This window comes from Cimex lectularius, unplaced genomic scaffold (genome assembly GCF_000648675.2).
Source record: "Cimex lectularius strain Harlan isolate CLEC.00 unplaced genomic scaffold, Clec_2.1 scaffold67, whole genome shotgun sequence".
Classification (NCBI taxonomy): Eukaryota; Metazoa; Arthropoda; class Insecta; order Hemiptera; family Cimicidae; genus Cimex; species Cimex lectularius.
This window is the reverse complement of record NW_019392738.1, coordinates 1,659,760-1,684,248: the sequence shown is the minus strand read 5'-3', so window position 1 is coordinate 1,684,248 and position 24,489 is coordinate 1,659,760. Positions and strand designations below refer to the sequence as shown.

General features: G+C 32.7%; 1 protein-coding gene across 1 annotated transcript in view; it reads right to left on the bottom strand.

Annotated features, from left to right (window-relative positions):
- LOC112126949 (cubilin-like) overlaps positions 1 to 24,489 on the bottom strand; it is a 292,446-nt gene that overhangs the window by 131,006 nt on the left and 136,951 nt on the right. The window contains exon 5 of the mRNA XM_024227043.1: positions 14,131 to 14,194. Coding sequence (XP_024082811.1) covers positions 14,131 to 14,194 — 64 coding nt within the window. The remainder of the gene's footprint in view (positions 1 to 14,130; positions 14,195 to 24,489) is intronic.

Here is a 24,489-nt window from a genome sequence, read left to right as displayed (position 1 = left end):
GCAATTGCATCACTAAAAAAGGATATTAAATGGAGTACGTCTTGTGATATTTGCTGTTCTCTTGGTTTGGAAATAGTAGTTTGGAATCACCGTAGTAAGTTTTTCAACTTTGAAAAAAAAATTTTTTTAAGTTCTCGCTACTAAAACTCTTATTTCACTAACGATTACAACTTTAATATTGATTACATCTTATTGGATATTTATCGTACTTTTCAATGGTCTCAATGGATTTGTCCAAAACTTTTCAGTTTAGGAGTTATCATTGTTTATTTCAAGCAAGGTCGTGAATTCTTAAAACATCAGAAAAATTGAAATTACTCCAAAACTGTTAAGATTCGGATAGTTAATTAGTACTTTTTAGTTCCATTTTGAATGGAAAATCTATTTGCAAAGTTTGTAACACGAGTAGCCGAAAACACCCTGTATATACAGGGTGTCCCAGTTCCTTCTGACGAAACTCAGGAAATCGATTCTACTCTTCGTTTGGAGCAAAAAATGCTGAGGAGAAAATTTTCGGAAAGTTCTCTATTTTGAAGATATTCTTCAATTTAGGTTTTATCAACTTTTTACTACTTTACCACATAAAAACGCTTACAACATCCAAAATGTTGAGACTACAACAAATCCAATTACACCATTTGAAAGAACGCTAAATTTGCTGTAAAATACTTCTATTTGCAATAATCTGAATGATATAAAATGTTAGCAAATATCAGTTGGAACATGTCAAAATTACAAAATTTAGAATTTTGGTCATGGTTGCACGTTCTACTGAGGTTACAAAAAAATACCTACAACTTGTCAAATTTTACAAAAACATCTTCATCTAATATGCTTTACGTTGATATATCCAGGTTTTTAAATAACGTTCTAGTAGAGTTAAAAAAAAAAAAAATTAAATGTTCGAAAACGTGAGCTAAGAAAAATTTGAAGGGGGGGTAGAAATTCAGAAAGCCAGTTATGCATTCGAGAAGAGGGAAAACATTTTGACCATTTCCTCTAAAAAGTTGTTTGATAATCTTAAACAGAATATCTTCAGTCAATTTTGGTTTTATCAACTTTTCACTACTTTACCACATAAAAACGCTTACAACTTCCAAAATGTAGAGACTACAACAAATCCAATTACACCATTTGAAAGAACGCAAAATTTGCTGTAAAATACTTCTATTTGCAATAATCTGAATGTTATAAAATGTTAGCAAATATCAGTTGGAACATGTCAAAATTACAAAATTTAGAATTTTGGTCATGGTTGCACGTTCTACTGAGGTTACAAAAAAATACCTACAACTTGTCAAATTTTACAAAAACATCTTCATCTAATATGCTTTACGTTGATATATCCAGGTTTCTAAATAACGTTCTAGTAGAGTTGAAAAAAAAATTAAATGTTCGAAAACGTGAGCTAAGGAAAATTTGAAGGGGGGGGGGTAGAAATTCAGAAAGTCAGTTATGCATTCGAGAAAAGGGAAAACATTTTGACCATTTCCTCTAAAAGGTTGCTCCTTTGTTGTCAGGTTGCTACAAGAAGAACCATTGCATTTTATTGTATGAAGCTTTCTGGTATGGTTTTTGTGAGATTAAAGATGTGTCATTTTTATTTTACACAGCGAGTTCTAATTGATTTATTTCTACCCCCTTCAAATTTACCTTAGCTCACGTTTTCAAACATTCAATTGTTATTTTTCAACTCTACTAGAACGTTATCTAAAAATCTGGATATATCAACGTAAAGCATATTAGATGAAGAAGTTTTTGTAAAATTTGACAAGTTGTAGGTATTTTTTTGTAACCTCAGTAGAACGTACAATTATGACGAAAATTTTAAATTTTGTAATTTTGACATGTTCCAACTGATATTGGCTAACATTTTATATCATTCAGATTATTCCAAATAGAAGGATCTTACAGGAAATTTAGGGTACTTTCAAATAGTGTAATTGGATTTGTTGTAGTCCTAACATTTTGGAAGTTGTAAGCGTTTTTATGTGTTAAAGTAGTGAAAAGTTGAAAAAACTTAAATTGACGAATATCTTCAAAATAGAGAACTTTCCGAAAAATTTTTCCTGAGCATTTTTTGCTCCAAACAAAGAGTAGAATCGATTCCCTGAGTTTCGTCAGAAGGCACTGGGACACCCAGTATAATGTATCTCAGGTACAAATGAAATTTTGGAATATGGACTTAAGTTTGATATAAAATATAGGTATTATAAAAGAACGATTCTTCTCAGATTAAAAAAATAAGAAAAAAGCGACAATTTTGAAGTCGGTTTAGTAAGAAAAATTGGAAAGTCGTAAAAAAAATTTTAAAATTCTTCATTCCTTGTTTGATATAAATGTTTTTTTTTTTTTTTTTTTTTTTTAATAACACTGATCGCTCAGTTACCGCCAACGATAGAATGTTATGAAGTTCAAAAAACGCGATCAACGACTAATTTCAATACAAAAAAAAAACGAAGGGGAAGAGTTTAAAAAAGAGAAAATTTTTAATCCAATCAGTCACAAAACATGCGAAATAATAAATGTGAAACTTTGAAAATTTTACCAAAAAATCTTCCTTTCAAGGAAATTTACTTTTGTACGCAAAAAAACCTTTAATTATAAATGAGAATTTTATTAAAGTAAAACTGTAATCACAAGGAGACATTTTGACAGTGAAATTGTCACCTACATCTAGCAAGTGTTAAATCAAATCAATAGACCAATCCAAAGTGCGTCGTGGGGCTTGACGCCCTAATCTTAATCCAGTTCTCAAGTTGAGCGAATTCCAATGGGATACGAACGATCATGTCATATGCTAATTAACTCCAAACTCTGTTCGAACCACTGTAAAACAAATTCTCTCATTATAAGGATAACAAAGTTGGTATTATCGTTACCGCACGGTAGTTAGAATTTCTGTGGTGAGACTCATAAAAGATCCAACTCCAAACAGTTACTGTTAAAATTAATTCGCCTTTTATATATTTAATATGCGTTTGTTTTGAATATATTTGCCTTCTAGAGATAAAATTCGTTTTTAATTCAGGTGATTTTTAACTTTTAAAAAAAGGCCTGTTTTATTAATCTGATTATGATCGGATCAGTTTAATAATTTTAATCCAAATACAGTATGACGTTAAAGAGGTAAATGTCCCACACTCAAAAAATAAATAAATAGAGTGACTAAAGATGAGATGATGTATCGACCTGCTTGTTGAACAACTTGAACAAAAGGATCTTCATTTAGGTCACAACAGAAACGACAAAATCTTTACAAAAACAAATATTTATCTTACTTTAACTAGATGAGTGTTCAAATATATCTGGAGAACAAGAAACTGCATATGTAATAATAATAATTAAAATTAGGTGAAGCTCAGTATCTAAAACAATGAACAGTGTGGAGTTAATTAAATACAATAAAACAATATAATATAAAATTCACTATTTTACATGGTCCGCTTGACCAAATAATATATTTCAATTAATTAAGGTTTTAAGTTGAGATAAAAAAAGTCAATGTCACGAGCGGGATTCGAACCTACGACCTTCGGCTAGATACGTTGCTACCTGAGCTATCTCAGGTATTATTTCAACTAAAAACCTTAATTAATTGAAATATATTAATTGGTCAAGCGGGCCACGAAAAATAGTGAATTGAATAAGGTAAAATGAAATATATCTACTAAAGCTCTACGTGGCCATTTCAATTGTCGCCGAGAATCAAATAGATTTCACGACAAAAATGGCAAAAAGGAGGGAAAATTCAAAAGGTGGAGTTGAGATGGGAAGTTAGTGTCCGAGTGGATCGTCTCAAGTGGTAGAGCAGTGGCGTATTGAACCGAAGGTCGTGGGTTCGAATCCCGCTCGTGGCATTGACTTTTTTATCTCAACTAAAAACCTTAATTAATTGTAAGACGTTGATTGGTCAAGCGGACCACGAAACTAGTGAATTTAATGCTATTAATGTTTATTTATTGCATAAATTGAGCTTAATTGATCAACAATCATTAGATCAATAATCTACCTCTGTTTTTTACTAGTCAAAATTGTAAAAAAATATTTACAAATCATTATTACTTTAGCATTAATTGTTTTATAATTTTAATTAAGTGTTAAATTATTTTTCAATTTTGTTATTAATAGATTATTTTTAACCTTTTAAAAAAACGCGTAGATCACGTTCAAGCGGAAAATACCCAGGATAAACACACAGCATAATATCCTGTTCGTGTTACAAGTTATTTATAATTAAATCGAACCGTAGAAAATCAATAGTTACTTATTTTTCCAACAGTTGAACAACAGAAAATAGACAAAACCTTTTAATATAACGGTGCCTTCGTGATGATTCCAACCATAAGATGAAATATACCACCGAAGGGGAATGCACAAAATTAATTTAAACCGGATTATATACAACAAGTAGAACGGACCGCGTTATGCTAATTTTATTACCTTAATAATATTCCCGTTCCCCGACCGACTTAAGTTACCCATTCGAATATCAACCGACCAACTTGAACCCGAGGATCTTACGCGAAACGAGATATTATTTAAAAAAAATGCGATCGGTTTGGAGCTAAAATATATTTCAAATTTCTTATGGAAAAATCAATGAAAATATGTAATGACAGGATTTTACCTGATGATCTGAAATACTTTCAACTTCAACGTTCTAGCAGATCAATGAAAGTTACTTTATTTTGTGATGCTTTATATATCTTAATAACATTTTAAGTTCTGCCAGCAGCAAAAAGTACTTCTACGCACACAAAACTTTTCTGAACCCATGTCGTCTACAAATTTCAAAAATATAATTTTTGTTCATTTATTTTCATATTTACGAATCATATATCTTAATAATATTGTGTGTCTATATTTAGAAAATTCTGATTAAAAAATTAAAATTTATAAATTTAAAGATAAAATGAGTCAATTTATCAAAAAAAGGTTAACCGTATCGGTTTAAATGTGAGAAAATTCAGTTAACAAAATCAATTAAATTTAAGGGAACCCGGTGTTGCGGGTAGTGTTTACATGGTTGGAAGGGGTAACCTAAAAGGGACACTTTCTCACTAACTACTAAACCATTTTAGGTGAAATTTGGTCCACTTGTTTCTCTATTAATACACTCAAGTTTAACAAGAGTTTTTTTTTAACTTTTTGTCTGAAAAAAATCGACAGCAAGAAAACTTTCGAATACATTTTTGCAATATTTGAACGTTTATTTCTCCAAATGTAATTGTTATTTTCGGAAAAGCTCTTGTAGAAGTGTTTAAAGACCTTTTTTATTACAGAATAAAAAATCTGAAAAGCACAAGTTAAAGGGGTTGGCAGATTTTTACATTTTTGTTTCAAAAAACCTTACTTTTCAGGGCGGCTGTTTTTCTGACGTTGTTCCCCAAAAGTGACGTTTTTTCGTTATTCCCAATTCCTATCGATTCTACAACGATGAACCTTTCGGAAATACAACTCTGCTAAATTGTGAACCTGTTTGAATTGTTTTGCGTCCTTTATAGTTATTTTCCCCATTCTGGTATAGTCAAAAGGTAATAGTTTTTTTCTAAGCCAATAAAAAAGTTGTTTAGATTGACCCGCAATATTTTTCCCGGGTCTCCTTTGTTTAAGAAATGTATGAAAAATAGAATCCAGAACTGGCAAGGACATAATGATAAATGATGGAGTGAGTGCGGTGTTCAATCCTTTTTAAAAAGATAGTTCCTACTCACAGTAAGTTGTTTTGCAATGTTCCGGATTTCGAGCCCTTTAGCTCATCATCAGGTTGATGGACTTCTACAACCACGTCTCTCGACATGAATTGCAAAAATGAACCCGCTGATACCCCCGCCAACGCGACGTTCCAATTAGCAGCTGGTTTTTTAATGACGCTCAATTTGAACGTGCGAAAAGCAGAAATGATAACACAAATAAATATTATAATAGGAAATACTATAAGAAATTAATTATAAATTAGTGATTAAAGTTAAAATATAGAAAATTAGAATGTTACCTTATTATTATTTATTTTATTTTATTTTTTTTTTTTACGAGGGTTCGCAACAGCAGAGGTCATATAAACCCTCAGGGTGCCGGTGTTTTTGAAAAAAAGCCCATTTGTAAGTATGTCGGTTTCGAATGCAGGGCCGCTGGATTCGAACCCGGGACCTTTACCTTACAGTGATGATCGCCGTGTCAACGCCTAAACCTTGCGGCCACCGACGCCTCCTTTATTAAATTATTATAAAAATAATAACAATTAAAATAATTAATTTAATTATTTGGGCGTTTAATATTATTTATCTCTTAATTTTTATAATTATTAAAACATGACATTTTATTGGCGCCTCATTTCGACAAGATATCCTATGAAAATTATAACAGCCATACTGATGCAAATTAGGTTATTTTTATTATTTTTTATTATTTTTAAATTTTAGATTTGATTGTGTACAGAAATGATAAAGTTTAAGATAGAAAAGAAATCACGGCGCATTGATTATACACTTTGGCATTGTTTAACAGTATTGCTGGTTTAGCCTATTGATTACACTAGTGTAATAAAATCAATTTTAATATATCTATCATAAAAAATTATTCATTCATTTGAGTTTTTTTTTACGAGGGTTCGCAACAGCAGAGGTCACATAAACCCTCAGGGTGCCGGTGTTTTTGAAAAAAAAAAACATTTGTAAATATGTCAGGTTCGGAATGCAGGGCCGCTGGACTCGAACCCGGGACCTTCATCTTACAGTGATGACCGCCGTGTCAACGCCTAAACCTTGCAGCCGCCGACGCCCCTTTTATTAAATTATTATAAAAATAATAACAATTAAAATATTTAATTTAATTATTTGGACGTTTAATATTATTTATGTACATATTTAAAATGGAAGGTAGATCAAAATTTTTTATATTATTAATGCATTTATCACCATGTTCAATTTTACATTTTTTAATGTTAAATTTCTCAAACAATTCTATCCTCTCCCTTTGTTGAAACTATGTTATACTGTTGTATTTAAATTTGAATTGAAATAATTTTTGTTTTTTTAGATGGTCCTTAATTTCCGATAATTTGTTCGATTTAGCCAAGTGTTGTTTTACTTTCTTTTTTATTTCTCTACCGCTTTGTATTTTATATTCCCTAAAGTCGTGCCATTTTTTCATCGATGCTTCGTAAGTAATTTCATATTTTTATGTCGTTTATTCCGTTTTATGATATTTTTTGTGAATTTTTAAACACCACCTTGTGATACACACAATAGTACCAAAATACAATTCTGATTAATCATCTCGTAATATTCAAAATGAGTTGTTAAAAGTATATATTTTGAAAAATTGCATGATCTAAAGACAAACTAGTTGAACTTAGTACTTCAGGGAGATAAGTAGGGAGAGGTAAGTGGTGTATTCTCATCATGATCATCTGAAGAACGTTCAACTTCAATCTAGTAAATCAATAAAAGATATCTTCCTTGGGAAAATCAAAATATTTTAAGGAAATGTGAATTCCTGCAGCAGGAAAGTGTACGAATCTGCAGATTCTCTATACAAATGGAATAACGATTTTACACTCATTTCTGGACGAGATTTCTTGGAATCTTCAACACAAATCGACTTTTGGCCGGTTATTTTGATATTTAAGAGTTGATGAATCACAGTATAAATTTATAAACACAAATTATGATTTAAAAAAAATTCAAATCTAACAATTAAAAATCGGGAATATTCAATTCACCGAAAGAAGTTATCCTTTATCAGTGTACGTAGCATTACGGACTGAAGTTAAATTTTTAAAAACATGCATAAAAATCATATCAAGAGCTGGTAAAGACCTAGAATCTGTCGGGAAAAATTCTAAGATATTTGAAAAATATTAAACGCGTTTTAGAGTTAAAAAATTAATCAAATTATTTACGAAGAATTTATAAAAGTATGGCCTGACATCAGGTCTATACGTAGGGAGAAAGAAATCGTGGATTCCACCTGATAATCTGATAAAGTACGTTATTATATATTGATAAATAGAAGTTATTTTTATTGGAAAACACAATTTTAACGAAATGTGAATTCCTTTACAGAAATCCTCCGATTGGTTTGGAAATAAAAAATAGATCTAACTAATAACAAAGAATTAGTGAAAATATGGAGTGTTGTTAGGGTCATAAGTAGGGACAGGCAAGGATTCATATTTTTGTAGATTTTTAACTGATCTATGTTTAACTTCTGATCTGCATATTATGAAATTTTCCACAATATTCACTTTCAGCCATTCATTTGATATTTGCAAATCAAATTGAAAATAATCATATATTATGGTACTATCGGTTGTAAAAAATTACAAGCACGTGCTGGCCAAAAATATAATTGAAAATCTATAAATTTAATTAAAAAGTAATTATCCCTGTTTTTGTATGAATATGACAAAATTGAACACTGCTGATGGCGCCTGGGTGGCGTCATGAGTAAGTTGTTTCACTAGAGTTTACATCGAGAAACAAAGGTCGGTTTTGTCTCGATTCGAGAGAACAAGTGAAAATCTGAAAGCTGATTAAAATAAAAGAATGAACAATTAAATAATCTAATTTGTCTATCGAAGTGTGGTAAGTCTTTTTGTTGTTCCTTAGTCAGGGTGGCAGATTTCTAAAGCCGGTTTGTGTAACAATGAAAAGTTTATCATCACAACACAACGTCGACTTTTCCAGTTGTTGCGAGTTGTCTCTCCTTTTGCATGTTTGTCTTATAGACCACTTAGCGACCAGTCGACACCACCGACTTTTCACCCGTAAACACCGCTTATGAAATATTCACGAGATACAAATTTCTCTGTTGCTGTCTTCATCTTGGCCGACAGTCTTAGAATCGCAAATATAAATTTGAAATAAAAATAATCGCTATAAGATGAGAGAAACCTGTTTGTTTCAGTCTAGATAAGACGAAATAAGAATATTGAGGTCATCAGATAAATTTCATTTGTGTCGTTTTTAAAAAGACTGTCAAAATCTGATCTAAAAATTATATAATCAGAATTTTTTAATTAGAATTCCGTCTGATTTTATTAAGTTTTTTATATATTTGAACTGTTTTATTCAATGCTTAATATTTTATGCATTCCAGTTATGAAAATATAATTTGTTTAATAAAATTGAAAAGTTCTACTTCTTTCTTGATTTAAAGACGAATGAATTTATTGTGAGCTTTATGCGGGTTGACTTCTTGGTAACAAAACTATTTTGTCTATAGGGATTTTGGAATGATTATTCTCCGTGTTGGTAAGTATGACATGTTTCGATATTATGACAGAAGGTAATGCGTACAAATACTGAATCTCACTGCCTACAATAGGAACGAATTTATTAGCGTGAATAAATAAGCTTAATGTTCGATACCGAGAACGATCGAGTTCTATGTGTCTGTTTGAATGTAATTTATTGTCGTGAGGAGGAGGTTTCTTCCCTTATTATTACCCCGAGAAATATCGTGTTCACTTGTGTTAAAGTAATTTATTAGCGTGAAAGTGTATTTCCTTATAACACGAGGATTAACGTGTACACTACAGCATGTTGAATGCACATAATTTATTAGCGTGATAGGAGGAGTTCCTTCTTCTAACACCCCTAATGAAAATTAAGTTCTGGGGCAGTATGAATAACGTCTAGTATGTTAATGTTATTTATTAGCGTGAATGAAGGAGTACCATCATTTTGGTCTGAATATTCTTGCTGGGTTGGTTTGCCAAAGGGCTTTCAGCATTTTGCCATCTTCAGTAGTGAATCAGAGTGACGGAAGATGATATAAATTCTGAATCTTATTGTCTACGATAAAAACGAATTTATTAGCCTTAGCGTAGAAGTTTCTTCCTATATCGTCCCGAAGACTATCGAAAATTCCGGGCAGTTGAATGCAATATATTAGCGTGAAAGTAGTTTTCCTTATAACGTGGATTAACGACTACACTACGGCATGGTGAATGTGCATAATTTATTATCGTGATTGGAGTTCCTTCCTCTAACACTCCTAATGAAAATTAAGTTCTGGGGCAGTATGAATAAAGTCTAGTATGTGAATGTTATTTATTAGCGTGAATGAAGGAGAACCATAATGTAGTGTGGTATGTGAATGTAATTTATTAGCGTGAATAGAAATATCTATTCCTCTTTAAACTTTGGTGCTGTGTGATTAGCGTAAAGGTAGGAGTTTTTCCGCAATAACCTAAGAAATATAAAGTATTCCGGGAGAATGTAAATGAATCATAGTGGGCGAATGTAATTTATTAGCGTGAAAGTAGTTTTCCTTATAACGAGGATTAACGAGTACACTACGGCGTGGTGAATGTACATAATTTATTAGCGTGATAGGAGGAGTTGCTTCTTTTAACACCCCTAATGAAAATTAAGTTCTGGGGCAGTATGAATAAAGTCTAGTATGTGAATGTTATTTATTAGCGTGAATGAAAGAGTACCATCATTTTGGTCTGAATATTCTTGCTGGGTTGGTTTGCCAAAGGGGTTTCAGTATTTTGCCATCTTCAGTAGTGAATCTGAGTGACGGAAGATGATAAAAAGTCGGAATCTTATTGCCTACGATAAAAACGAATTTATTAGCCTTACCGTAGAAGTTTCTTCCTACATCGTCCCGAAGACTATCGAGAATTCCGGGCAGTTGAATGTAATTTATTAGCGTGAAAGTAGTTTTTCTTATAACGAGGATTAATGAGTACACTACGGCATGGTGAATGTACATAATTTATTAGCGTGATAGGAGGAGTTTCTTCCTCTAACACCCTAATGAAAATTAAGTTCTGGGGCAGTATGAATAAAGTCTAGTATGTGAATGTTATTTATTAGCGTGAATGAAGGAGTACCATAATTTAGTGTGGTATGTGAACGTAATTTATTAGCGTGAATAGAAATATTTATTCCTCTTTAACTTTGGTGCTGTGTGATTAGCGTAAAGGTAGGAGTTTTTCCGCAATAACCTAAGAAATATCAAGTATTCCGGAAGAATGTAAATGAAGCATAGTAGGCGAATATAATTTATTAGCGTGAAAGTATATTACCTTATAAGATGAGGATTAACGCGTACACTACGGCATAGTGAATGTACATAATTTATTAGCGTGATTGGAGGAGTTTCTTCCTTTAACACCCTAATGAATATCAAGTTCTGGGGCAGTATGAATAAAGTCTAGTATGTGAATGTTATTTATTAGCGTGAATGAAGGGGTACCATCATGTTGGTCTGAATATTCTTGCTGGGTTGGTTTGTCAAATGGTTTTCGGCATTTTGCCATCTTCAGTAGTGAATCTGAGTGACGGAAGATGATATAAAGTCGGAATCTTATTGCCTACGATAAAACCGAATTTATTAGCCTGTAATGGATCTTTCTCAAACAAGGAATTTGGTAATTAAAATGGGTTTATAACAGAAATGTTTTATTGGAAATAAACAAACAGGAAAAAACGAAATTATAAAAAATCAATAAAAGAACTTGAAAGTTCTTAGCTTAAATTTTCTTTCTTGAACTCAGTCCCTTCTTCAAGATGTTTTCCTTTTCTTTAATCTTCAAGGTGTTTTCATCTTCTTCAAGATGCCTTTTTTTCTTTTCTTCGATTACAGTCGCCACGTGCAAGCCGATCAAAAAACCAAAATTTCCCTCCACTCAAAAAAAAACTACCAAACCTTCCTTACTTATCCCCTCTCTCAGAGTATCCTTCCCGCGCTCTTCAAAAAGCTCGCCTCGTATTCCCTATTATCGTGGCTTGTTTGTTATAAGCCTTAGCGTAGAAGTCTCTTCCTATATCGTCCCGAAGACTATCGAGAATTCTGGGCAGTTGAATGTAATTTATTATCGTGAAAGTAGTTTTCCTTATAACGAGGATTAACGAGTCCACTACGGCATGGTGAATGTATATAATTTATTAGCGTGATTGGAAGAGTTCCTTCCTCTAACACTCCTAATGAAAATTAAGTTCTGGGGTAGTATGGATAAAGTCTAGTATGTGAATGTTATTTATTAGCGTGAATGAAGGAGTACCATAATTTAGTGTGGTATGTGAATGTAATTTATTAGCGTGAATAGAAATATCTATTCCTCTTTAAACTTTGGTGCTGTGTGATTAGCGTAAAGGTAGGAGTTTTTCCGCAATAACCTAAGAAATATAAAGTATTCCGGGAGAATATAAATGAAGCATAGTAGGCGAATATAATTTATTAGCGTGAAAGTAGTTTTCCTTATAAGATGAGGATTAACGCGTACACTACAGCATGTTGAATGCACATAATTTATTAGCGTGATAGGAGGAGTTCCTTCTTCTAACACCCCTAATGAAAATTAAGTTCTCGGGCAGTATGAATAAAGTCTAGTATGTGAATATTATTTATTAGCGTGAATGAAGGAGTACTCATCATTTTGGTCTGAATATTCTTGCTGGGTTGGTATGTCAAAAGGGTTTTAGCATTTTGCCATCTTCAGTAGTGAATCTGAGTGACGGAAGATGATATAAATTCTGAATCTTATGTTCTACGATAAAAACAAATTTATTAGCCTTGACGTAGAAGTTTTTTACTCTATCGTCCCGAAGATTATCAAGAATTCTGAGCTGTGTGAATGTAATTTATTAGCGTGAAAGAAGGATTTTCTTCCTCTAACACTCTAAAGTGTATACAATATTCTGGGTTTGTGACTTTAGTGTGGTGTGTGAACGTAATTTATTAGCGTAAATGTAGGAGTTTTTCCCCCAATAACCCTAAGGAATATCAAGTATTATGGGATGTAAATAAAGCCTAGTTGGTGAATTTAATTTATTAGCGTGAATAGAAAGGTTTCTTCCTTTATCATCTCGAGGAATATCGAGAACTCCAGGGTTGGGCGAATGAAATTTAATAGCTCACATTGAAAGGATTATTTCCCTTTTATCTCAAAGATTATCGATTACTCTGAGGTTGTATGAATGTAATTTATTTATTAGCGCGAATGCAGAGCTTTCTTCCTCTACTGTTTCAAAGAATTTCGAGTGCTCTAGGACAATGATAATGAAGCCTAGTGAGGGAATGTAATTCATTAGCGTGAATAGAAAAGTTTCTTCCTTTATCATCTCGAGGAATATCGAGAACTCCAAGACTGGGTGAATACTCTGAGGTTGTATGAATGTAATTTATTTATTAGCGGGAATGCAGAGCTTTCTTCCTATACCGTTTCGAAGAATATCGAATGCTCTAGAACAATGAGAATGAAGCATAGTCAATTTAATTGTTTGGAGTGAATGGTGGGATTCCATCCTACACTCTGAGAAACTTGGAATATTTGGAAATGTTTGTACATCATTTTTTATCTGAAAACAAAAAGATGTTTATAGCATATTTAAGTCAGACTTGGGGATTATTGACTAAAAATTAGTTGAACTAAACTCTCAACTAAAACCTAACAGTTGCCAAGTAGTTGCAACTAAATTTTTCAACTAAAGTAATTGACAGTTTTTAGTTTGAAATTATGATTACAAACTATTGGTTTAGTTGACCTTTCAGGTTCAACTAAGTAATTTAGTTTTAGTTCTATTTGAATTTTATTTTTTTCCCAACTCTGATTTAAATTGTGATTTTTAATGTAATAAAGTATATTGCATTTTTTGGGTCTAAACAAATTTAAAAAAATATCTAATTTATTTTAAAAAACAGACGTTACTAAGGACGTAATCATCATTATTTAAATTATTCAGCAAAGTGAATAATGCGAGAAATTGAATATTTAATTGCTTCTTAAGAACTCGAAATATATACTTTTTTAAATTTTATGCAGTAAGAAAAAATTACTTATTTAAGACCCCAAGCTGATTTTTTATAAGAAAAAAAGCGTCCAAGGGGAAAAACGTATTTATAACGCCTTGTACATATATTTAAAATTTTAATATTCTTGCATATTCATTTTTTTTCTTATCTGCCTCGTAAAAACCAGGGGGATATTGCCGAACATTAATCACAGATTTGAAAAGAGGGGTCTTTGGACATATATTTTATCGGCAACTTCATAAGGATTGAAATTGTCGGAATATAATTAATGGTCGCGTGATCATTGAAGGCCCGTGGTGTCGGGCGAGGCTCATGGAAAAAAAAGTGATTGATGAAATGATAATGACAACTTACTTGGATCCACGGCTCTTCCGGCAAGAAGCAGGAACGAGGAGAAGGCAAGCAACCGCAGCCAAATCTAAAAAAAATATCATTAATCTGACTATCAAAATTATACAATATTTAACCTATAGTTTAACAAATATTTTCAATGAAAAAAAAACCTAGAATTAACTCGTTAGTTACAAAATAGAATTTTTTTTATTTCAAGTTAATTCGTTCAGATTAGGTACAAGTATCAATCTTAAATATAATTTTCTAAAGAATAAAAATTAATTGTTTATCTTGATATAATTAATAACTGCCATTATTTTTGTTGTTGTTGAAAAATCATGAGTAAGGTTGATTTGAAAGAAAGAAACACTCGATTCGTCAAGCTTGTAAAGAATATAACCTTTTCATCAAGATTTCGAAACTATTTTTAATAATTAGTAATTTTTCAATTTAAACATAACCAATTCATCAAAAAATTGTATGTTTATTAATACTTTTGGAGCAATTTTATAAAAAAAAGCCTACGTCGACATATCAAGACGTGCTCTGATAACGAGGCATGACAGAACGTCGAAAACCCACATCAAACAACTGGTTATTGGGAAAAGGGCTCTTGCTTACTCCTTTGAGTCGTTTGACGTCAGTTTTCTCCTTGTATCTGAGGAATAAGCCTTTTCCTTCATTAAAACATTTTTTCCGTACCTGCCCTCGAACGACGAGAGAGATTTTTTCCAAAGATTAATTTTAGAAGGATCAACGTTGTACAGTTTAAAATTTTAAACTTTACTCGTCTAGTATACAATAAAAATTATTTATTCGGGTACGTTAATAAATATGCGATTTTATTTGAAGAGTATTATGAAAAGGCAAAATAAATTATGTTGTAATCCGCGATGTAACTACGCGATGCTTGCCGGGAATGTGGATGTTATTTATTAGCGCGAATGGTGGGGTTGTTTCCTATAACGCCGCGATGAATACCGTGCAATGTGGAGAAACTTGAATATAATTTGTCAGCATGAATGGAAATGTTACTTCTTAAATTATCCCAAGTAATATTGAGTAATGAAGACCTGTATAAATATAATTTATTAGCGCGGATAAAGCAGCTTATTTACCGATTAGAGTTTGAATGTAATTTATTAGAGTGAATAGAGGTTTTTCTTTCGAATTCAACCTAACGAATATCGTGTACTTTAAGGCTGTATAAATCTAATTTATTATTTATTTCTCACGATCTCCGAATAATCTAATTTTTTTTTTTTTTTATTGGCCTTATGATTTTTGCATATTAGCCATGACGAATTCTTATATGTTGTTCAATTGGGGTTTATCGGGGAAAAAAGGGCCAGAGGCGACGGTGGGAATCGAACCCACGACCGCTGCGTGAGAGTCTCTCATGCTAACCACTCGGCTACCGCGGTCCCCAATAATCTAATTTATTATTGTAAATAGAGGTTTCTTCTGAAATCAGTCGAAAGAATACCGTGTACCAAAGGGCTACGTGATTGGAGGGGATTCGTCGGTAATTATTCCAAAGAAAATCGAGTTATCCGGAGCTGTGTCAATGTCATTTATTTGTGGTGTGTGTGTGTGTGTGTGTGTGGTGTTTAGTGACCGTTAGTCAATGATTGTTCGGAGATCGTGAGATGCGGTCTGGTGTGATGTAGGTTTTAGAAAAACATTTTCTTTCGGAAAAAACTCATCCATTCACGCTAATAATTTAGAGATCATCTTCAGGGCTCAAAGTGTTTGTTTTGCGTATAGATGTGTCATTCTTGTGTGTCATGTTGACAGTGAGTTAATTAGAAATTTAATAGCGGGAATGCAGGAGTTTTTGCCGAAATCACGCCAAATAAAATCGTGTACTCTTGAACTGTGTGAATGTAATCTATTTGCGGGAATAGAGGAGTTTCTTCCGAAATCAATCGAAAAAATTCCGTTTATTAAGGGGCTATGTGATTTGAGAGGATTCTTCTATAATTACTCCAAAGAATATCCAGCTATCCAGAGCTGTGTCCATGTAATTTTTTAGTGTGAATGGAGGAATTATTTCAGAAATCACGCCAACGAATATCATGCACGTTTGTGATATGTGAATGTAATTATTAGCATGAATGGAGGGGTTTCTTCCGAAATCACGTCAACGAATATCGTGTACTCTTGAACTGAGTGAATGTAATTTATTAGCGTGAATAGATCATCTTATCTACCGATTAGAGTTTGAATGTTATTTATTAGAGTGAATGTAGGTTTTTCTTCCAAAATCAGTCCAACGAATATTGTATACTTTAGGGCTGTACAAATCTAATTTATTATTTATTTCACGATCTCCGAATAATATAATTTATTAGCGAGAACGGAGGAGTTTTCCGAAATTACGCCAACGAATATCTCGTACTCTTGAACTGTGCGAATGTAATTTATTAGCGGGAATGGAGGAATTATTTCTTAAATCACGCCAACGAATATCGTGTCGAAGGGGCTATGTGATTGGAGGGTATCCATCTGTAATTATTCCAAAGAATATCGAGTTCTCCACGGCTGTCTCAATGTAATTTATTAGCGTGAATGCAGGAGTGTTTTCCGAAATCGCACCAACGAATATCGTGTACTCTTGAACTGTGCGAATGGAGGTTTTTCTTTCGATATAAGTCCAACGAATATCGTGTACTATGGGGGTGTGTGAATCTAATTTATTAGCGTGAATGGAGGAGTTTCTTCCAAAATCAGTTATTCAAAAATACCCTGTATTACGAGGCTATGTGATTTGAGGGGATTGGTCTCTAATTACTCTAAACAATATCGAGTTATCCAGAGCTGTGTCAATGTAATTTATTAGCGTGAATGGAGGAGTTTTTCCGAAATCACGCCAACGAATATTATATTGTAATCCTTAACTCGCGATGCTTGCCAGGAGTGGGGATGTCATTTATTAGCGCGAATGGTGGGATTTCTTCCTATAACACCGCGAGGTGTACTGTGGAGAAATCTGAATATAACTCATCAGCATAAATAGAAACGTTACTTCTTAAATTATCCCAAGTAATATTGAGTAATGAAAATCTGTATAAATGTATAAATATAATTTATTTGCGTCAATAGAGCACCTTATTTACCGATTAGAGTGCGAATGTAATTTATTAGCGCGAATGGAGATTTTTGTCTCGAAATAAGTCCAACGAATATCGTGAATTATAGGGCTATGTGAATCTTATTTATTAGCGTGAATGGAGGAATTATTTCCGAAATTACGTCAATGAATATCATGTATGCTTGTGATGTGTGAATGTAATTTATTTGCGTGAATGGAGGGTTTTTTCCGAAATCAGCCTAACAAATATTAGGCTATGTACATGCAGTTTTGAAAAGGCAATCAACTTTATACCTTAATAATATAATTAGTATACAAATTATCATTAACATTCTAAATCAAACGCTACTAATGTTTGTGATAGTCTTGAAATTTATAGTTTTTCTACATTTTAAAAAGATGAGTTAAAAAAAGAAAATCTTTTTATTTAAGAATGGAACGAAAATATAAAAAGAGAAAGAAAAAAGAGGGACAATTTAAAGAAAATTAAGGTAGGGAAATAAGCTACTGATATTTAAAAGATTGAGGTCGATTTGGATCGAGTCGCCCGCAAGGATTTAGGAAGTCTACTCCATTAACAGAAAACTTAATCAGAAAAGGGAAAAACTGAGATGTCACAAGGGTTTGACATTTTTCTTCGGTGTTAATCCGTTCCTCTCCCGGAGGGAAAAAACTCTTTTAAGTCATTGGCCAAGACAAATTTTCAAACTTGGGCAACTCGTCTAAAGTGGGCAACTTTTAATAGTAGTCGATGACGATTTAAATTGCGTGGTTGGGTTGTTAAACTGTTAAAATGGTTTAGAATTACGCTTATGTTTATGAGAAAATGGAGTTATCACTTCTCGGTTCATGTCGATTCAGGTTTTTTCCATTTCTATAGAAAATCTGCTTTACTTTATCATAATAAAACTAAAAGACTAAAGGCTATAGAAGAAAGACACAATACGGAAATGAAACTTCCGCCTGGAAATAAGGTCAATATAACGGTTCCGATAAAAGGTTTTTATCTTCGTCAAAACTCGTAAAAATATTTTAAATGGTTTTTACCAGTGGGAAAAAATGCTCTTTTTTATGGATAAACTGAAAATAGTATTTTTATCAATTCAAGTAAATATTTATATTTTTGACAAGAAAATTATATTAAATTATTCCAAAAGTGAAAACTTTTTAGAAAAGGTATTTATATAAAAAAAACTAAAATTAAAAGAATGCCCATGAAAACTAAAATAATAATTGAGTTATCGTGTCGGGGTTTTCAATCGAATCGATTCGAATACGTTCAATTATGATGTTTTCAACGTTTCAACGATTTTAATATCTAATATTTGCCTTACAAATAAAGTTATGATATAAATTTTCCGTGAGGTCTCCACCGGGCATTTGTAGCATAAATTTCTTAACTTTCAATTTTGTGGAAGCGGTTCTCGGTTGGGTCAATTTACAAAAGCGAACGGCTTTTTCTTATAAAAAAATAATAATTTTGGCAGATTTGTTTCGGTATGAAGGCTCTTTGTTCCGTTGTGGATGTTAAAATTATGCCGGGCATAACATAAGAATGAAATTAGAAAAAAAATTTTGCTGCTCCTCCAAATGTACAAAAAATCTAGATTTCCAAATCGTAAGTTTTGAGATGAAAATATATTTTTTAATCAATTAATATAGGTTTTAAGTTGAGATAAAAAAGGCAGTGTCACGAGAAAGATTCGAACCCACGACCTTCGGCTTGATACGCCGCTACTCTACCACTTGAGCTATCGTGACTTTGATCCACTCAGACACTAACTTCCCATCTCAACCCCACCTTTTTTTAGTTTTCCCTCCTTTTTGCCATTTTTCAAATGTCGTGTAATCTATTTGATTCTCGGCGACAAGTGAAATGGCCCCGGAGATCTTTAGTGAAGTATACTTCATTTTAATTAATTAAATTCATATTTTTCGTGGTCCGCTTGATAATTAATTAAGATTTTAATAGGGGAAGTTAGTGCCAGAAGGGATCGAAGTCACGATAGCTCAGTGGTAGAGTAGCGGCGTATCAAGCTGAAGGTCGTGGGTTCGAATCCCGCTCGTGACACTGACTTTTTTATCTCAACTTAAAACCTATATTAATTGAATGATATTAATTGGTCAAGCGGACCACGAAATTAGTTAATTTAATGATTTAAAATGAAATATACTTCACTAAAGCTCTCCGTGGCCATTTCATGTGTCGTCGAGAATCCAACCCGATTACACGATATTTGAAAAATGGCAAAAAGGAGCGAAAATTCAAAAGGTGCGGTTGAGATGGGGGGTTAGTGCCCGAGGGGATCGAAGTCACGATAGCTCAAGTAGTAGAGTAGCCGCGTATCAAGCTGAAGGTCGTGGGTTCGAATCCAGCTGCGGACCACGAAAAATAGTGAATATTTTTTACTTTTGACTATTCCAATTGTATTACAAGAAAGTGTTATTTAGAGATTTTTCTAAACTAAATTTCCAATTTTTATAGCTCAAAAAATAATTAAGATAAAAGGAAAAGATTATATTTATTTTATACAATAAATAATAATAAGGGTGGTTTTGTAGGAAAATGAACAGAAGTTGTCACATTCGCACCACTCTCTAATAAGCTCAAACTGTTTTTGGATTTTGTAGATTTTGACAACTTGGTAAGGAGTCAAAATTCGGTAATGAAAATGTTGAATCAGTATAATGGTAAACAATAAAGGCCCAAGAGTGCTCCCATGTGAGACACCTGCTTGGATTGATCTAATATAAGCTTAATCATCGCCACACCGCTCTGAAGCAGTGATTAGTTAAATAAGATTCCAAGATAAAGCAATAAGGAGTATAGGTAGGATAATTTTAAATTTATTTACTAATTAAAAATATTTCAATTTTGGTAATGTAAAAATTATGGGTTGAGTTAACTGTGGCTTTCGGTTTTATGATTGATACGTTCTTAATCCAAATATTTAAAACTTTTTGTATTTTAAATTATGATAATTGTTAGCAATGGTTGGCAGTATTTATATTGAAAAATAAAAATTTCTGACTTTACGCTGAACAATATATTGTACTTGTTTATTTTGTGCAAAAGCCAATAAACAAATTTAAATTTGTCGATTTCAACGATAGTACTTGTCAATCAGAAAGAGCGTATCCTATTAAGTAAATTCCTTTGAAAATGTTTATTAAAAATAAGTAAACCACCACTTGGAAAATTGCCCGATAAAATGGTCGATGAAGCGTGAAATTGATTTGATTATCAATCCACGCCGTCTGAATAACAAAGTCGAACTTATCCTTTCAAGCGTTAGTTTTTTCTTTTTAAAGTCGGAAATTCACTTTATATACCTAGATTAAAATTAAAAAAAAAAAGAAAAAGTTAAATCTTCTTTTCCCAGAGTGAATAGTTAAACGATGACTCTTATTATTTGGAAGGTACTTGGAACATGAAATAATTACTACTGTACGTCGGAAAAGCAAAGTTTGTGGGTTAAAAGGAAAATTCATCTTTGAGGAAAACTTCAGTTTCCGACTCAAGTTTGTAAAGGCTGTCTTGAAAATTGGAGAAGGGGTTCGGGAAGGTCGGTCGAAAGCGGGGAACTGGCACACCAGGGAACGAGTTAAACCCAGTTTCAATCTCTACATCTTAAAAACGTCACTACCGGGTTTCCTTCATGAAAAACCGGGCAAAAATGAATGAATCAATGTTCGTAAATTGAGTTTAAACAAAATAAATATAATTGAATGCATGAAAAGAATTTAAATGTTAAATTAGAACAAAATAGTAATTCTTATTAAGGTATTTTCATTCATTTTTTTATTTTCTTTTATTTATAATATACTATAGATAAAATATATCAAGTATGTTTGAACTAAGTAGAACATAAAGTCATTTACAAAGATTTCTTTATTCTTACAAAAAAGGTGTCTCCTTCTGATAAAATTTCATAAAATTGCCTTTTTTATGACACAAACAATGGTATTTTAATGTTAATGCTAGCCGTTAGTAAACATGTTTTTCATGATTTTATTATACAATTTACAGAATGGTGTCCTTGATTGCATCTCTATTATTGTATGAGAAAAATTATTAAAATTCTTACACTTTGGAGCCTGCAATTTAAATATTTAAAGGACTATTTTGCCAGACAGAAAATACAAAATAAACAATATATGTTTTTCAAATTAAATTCCCTATTTTGACATTGATTAAACCCATTTGCAAATCAATTTTACTCTTTTGCAATTAATATTCAAATTTTACATTTTACAAGAAGTCTTTCTTTAATAAAATTCACCCTATTGCAAATTCAACACCATTTTACAAAACAATTTCATTCTTTTACAAACCGAATAAACTATTTTGTATAGAAAATTCATATTTTTGCAAACCAAATTCAGCCTTTTGGAAAACCAATTCACATTTTGACACATCATGTTCACATTACTGTGAATCAAATTACCATTTTGTAAATTAAATTCACTCATTTTATAATTAAATTAACTTGTTTCCAATTTAATTTTCGCTTTTTTCATTTTAAATTTCCTTTGGTTAATAAAATTCACCCTTTTGGAAAACCAAATTCACATTTTGACATATCATGTTCACCTTACTGTGAATCAAATTCACCATTTTTTAAATTAAATTCACTCATTTTATAATTAAATTAACTTGTTTCCAATTTAATTTTAGCTTTTTCCATTTTAAATTTCCTTTGGTTAATAAAATTCACCCTTTTGGAAAACCAAATTTACATTTTGACATATCATGTTCACCTTACTGTGAATAAAATTCACCATTTTGTAAATTAAATTCACTCATTTTATAATTAAATTAACTTGTTTCCAATTTAATTTGAGCTTTTTTCATTTTAAATTTCCTTTGGTTAATAAAATTCACCCTTTTGGAAAACCAAATTCACATTTTGACACATCATGTTCACCTTACTGTGAATCAAATTCACCATTTTGTAAATTAAATTCACTCATTTCATAATTAAATTAACTTGTTTCCAATTTGATTTTAGCTTTTTCCATTTTAAATTTCCTTTGGTTAATAAAATTCACCCTTTTGGAAAACCAATTCACATTTTGACACATCATGTTCACCTTACTGTGAATAAAATTCACCATTTTATAAATTAAATTCACTTATTTTATAATTAAATTAACTTGTTTCCAATTTAATTTTAGCTTTTTCATTTTAAATTTCCTTTGGTTAATAAAATTCACCCTTTTGGAAAACCAAATTCACATTTTGACATATCATGTTCACCTTACTGTGAATCAAATTCAGCTTTTTGTAAATTAAATTCACTCATTTCATAATTAAATTAACTTGTTTCCAATTTAATTTTAGCTTTTTCCATTTTAAATTTCCTTTGGTTAATAAAAATCCACCCTTTTGGAAAACCAAATTTACATTTTGACACATCATGTTCACCTTATGTGAATCAAATTCACCTTTTTGCAAAATAAATTTATTATTTTACTATTTAAATTAACTTCTTTGCTATTTAATTGTAGCTGTAGTGGTTTTTGCTCTCAGGAGCTGGGGAGAAAGGTTGAGTTCGGGATTCAAATTCTTAGCCAGAACACAAAAATTTTCTTTACACTAATTGTTTATTTTTTACATCCTTTTAATGATATATTAAATGGGGATGTCTTCGGAGATAGGGGGCCGAGCGAAGAAAAAGAAGCCTCACTACCTTCCCTGGGGTGGTCCCGTCGGGGAAACGTCCTCCTTTCTTCCTTTCTCTCCTTTTCCGTTCTCTCCGATTCAGCAATCAGCCTTTTGTCCTCCGCCGTCAAGCAATCTCCAGGTTAGGAACCAGTGTCCCCCCTCTCTCCTCCTTTTTTTTGATATATCCTCTTTCCCCCACTTCCGGTGGATGTGGACTATCTCCATGGGCCCAACGGACCAGGGGGTATAGGCGAGAGATGGGTCTGGACAGGGCCGTCTGTGGTGGTCCCTCTGGGTCACTTCGTTTGAGCGAAATCCTGGATTTCGGCATGAAAGGAATTCTTCTTCATGCTTGGAGGAACAAAGGAGCCGGAGCCACTTCTGTTTTGGCTTGACTGTAGTGAACTACTTTGGGATTGGGGAGGAAGCTGTTTTCTTCGACTCCCTTTGATGGATGGCGGGGCCCTCTGACGACAGCATCTCGGTGCTGGTGCGTAAATCCACCGACAGGATTGTTTCGGGAGGCATTCAAAATCTTGGAGGCGTACAGGATTTGATCCCTGTTGGACGAATTGAGAAAGTCGAGGACGAACCGGAAGTTGACGTCTTTCAACTATCCGGCGAGCTGTGAATTGGGCATGGAGGTAGAAACTGACTCGTGCCCTTCCATAGTCTCTTCTTCCTCCATCTCGCTGCTGATGTCGAAAAGATCTTCGGTTCCAACGCTGTAGACGCCCATCTGGGGTTCGATCGACGTCTATGGTCAGTTCCGCGACCTGGATTAGACAGCTCAGACGTCCAACTGTGACGGCTGAGACTTATATGGGAGGTGGGTGTAAAATCCGTGGAATCATGCTGACACCCTTGTGTGTCGGCTCCAGTTATGTCGTCCTCGTCGGTGCCCGAGTCTGGTTAGTAGGAAGGCTCAATTTCATTCTCGTCTACCCCTATATTGTAAATTCTGTTGTACTCACTGGCCGGCAAAGGAGGAACGGGGTAAATATGGAATGGAGTAAAGGGCGGTAGTCAGAGGAATCTTTTTCGGGCTTTCTGGGTATTGCAAGGGAATGGAGTTGCCAGGGAAATCATGAGGACAAGGACTAGGGCTTAGAAAACAGATCCACTACAAGCGAAAAGAATAACACCCGACAAACTAATCCCCTACGCAATTGTTTTTATTAATCTATCAGCTAACTTTTAATTTTATTCAATTTCAACTGATCCCCTGAATTCCTGCCATTATTCTAAGTCCCTTAAACCTTTCTTTGTCGAACGAGCCCGATTTCCCGAAAATCCTTGTCTTCCTGATGGGCCAGTAATAAACAAAACAAATTTAAACTGTAAACAAACACCATCAGTGAAACTGGGGCAAAGGGAGAATTAAACAGAGTAAACTCGCATCTTCTACATCCCAATTATAACTCAAACTTACTACTTACAGCCATCAGAATAGTTTTTCCTCATTAGGCTACCGACCCAATAAACAGTTGCTCTAATTATCCTATTTTATCTATCTCTGTATTCATTTTATTTTATTCCGTTATTATTATTTTGTGTGTGATTCTTTAATTTACCTTTTTATTTACTTCATTAATGTTTTTTTAAATTATTATTTTTG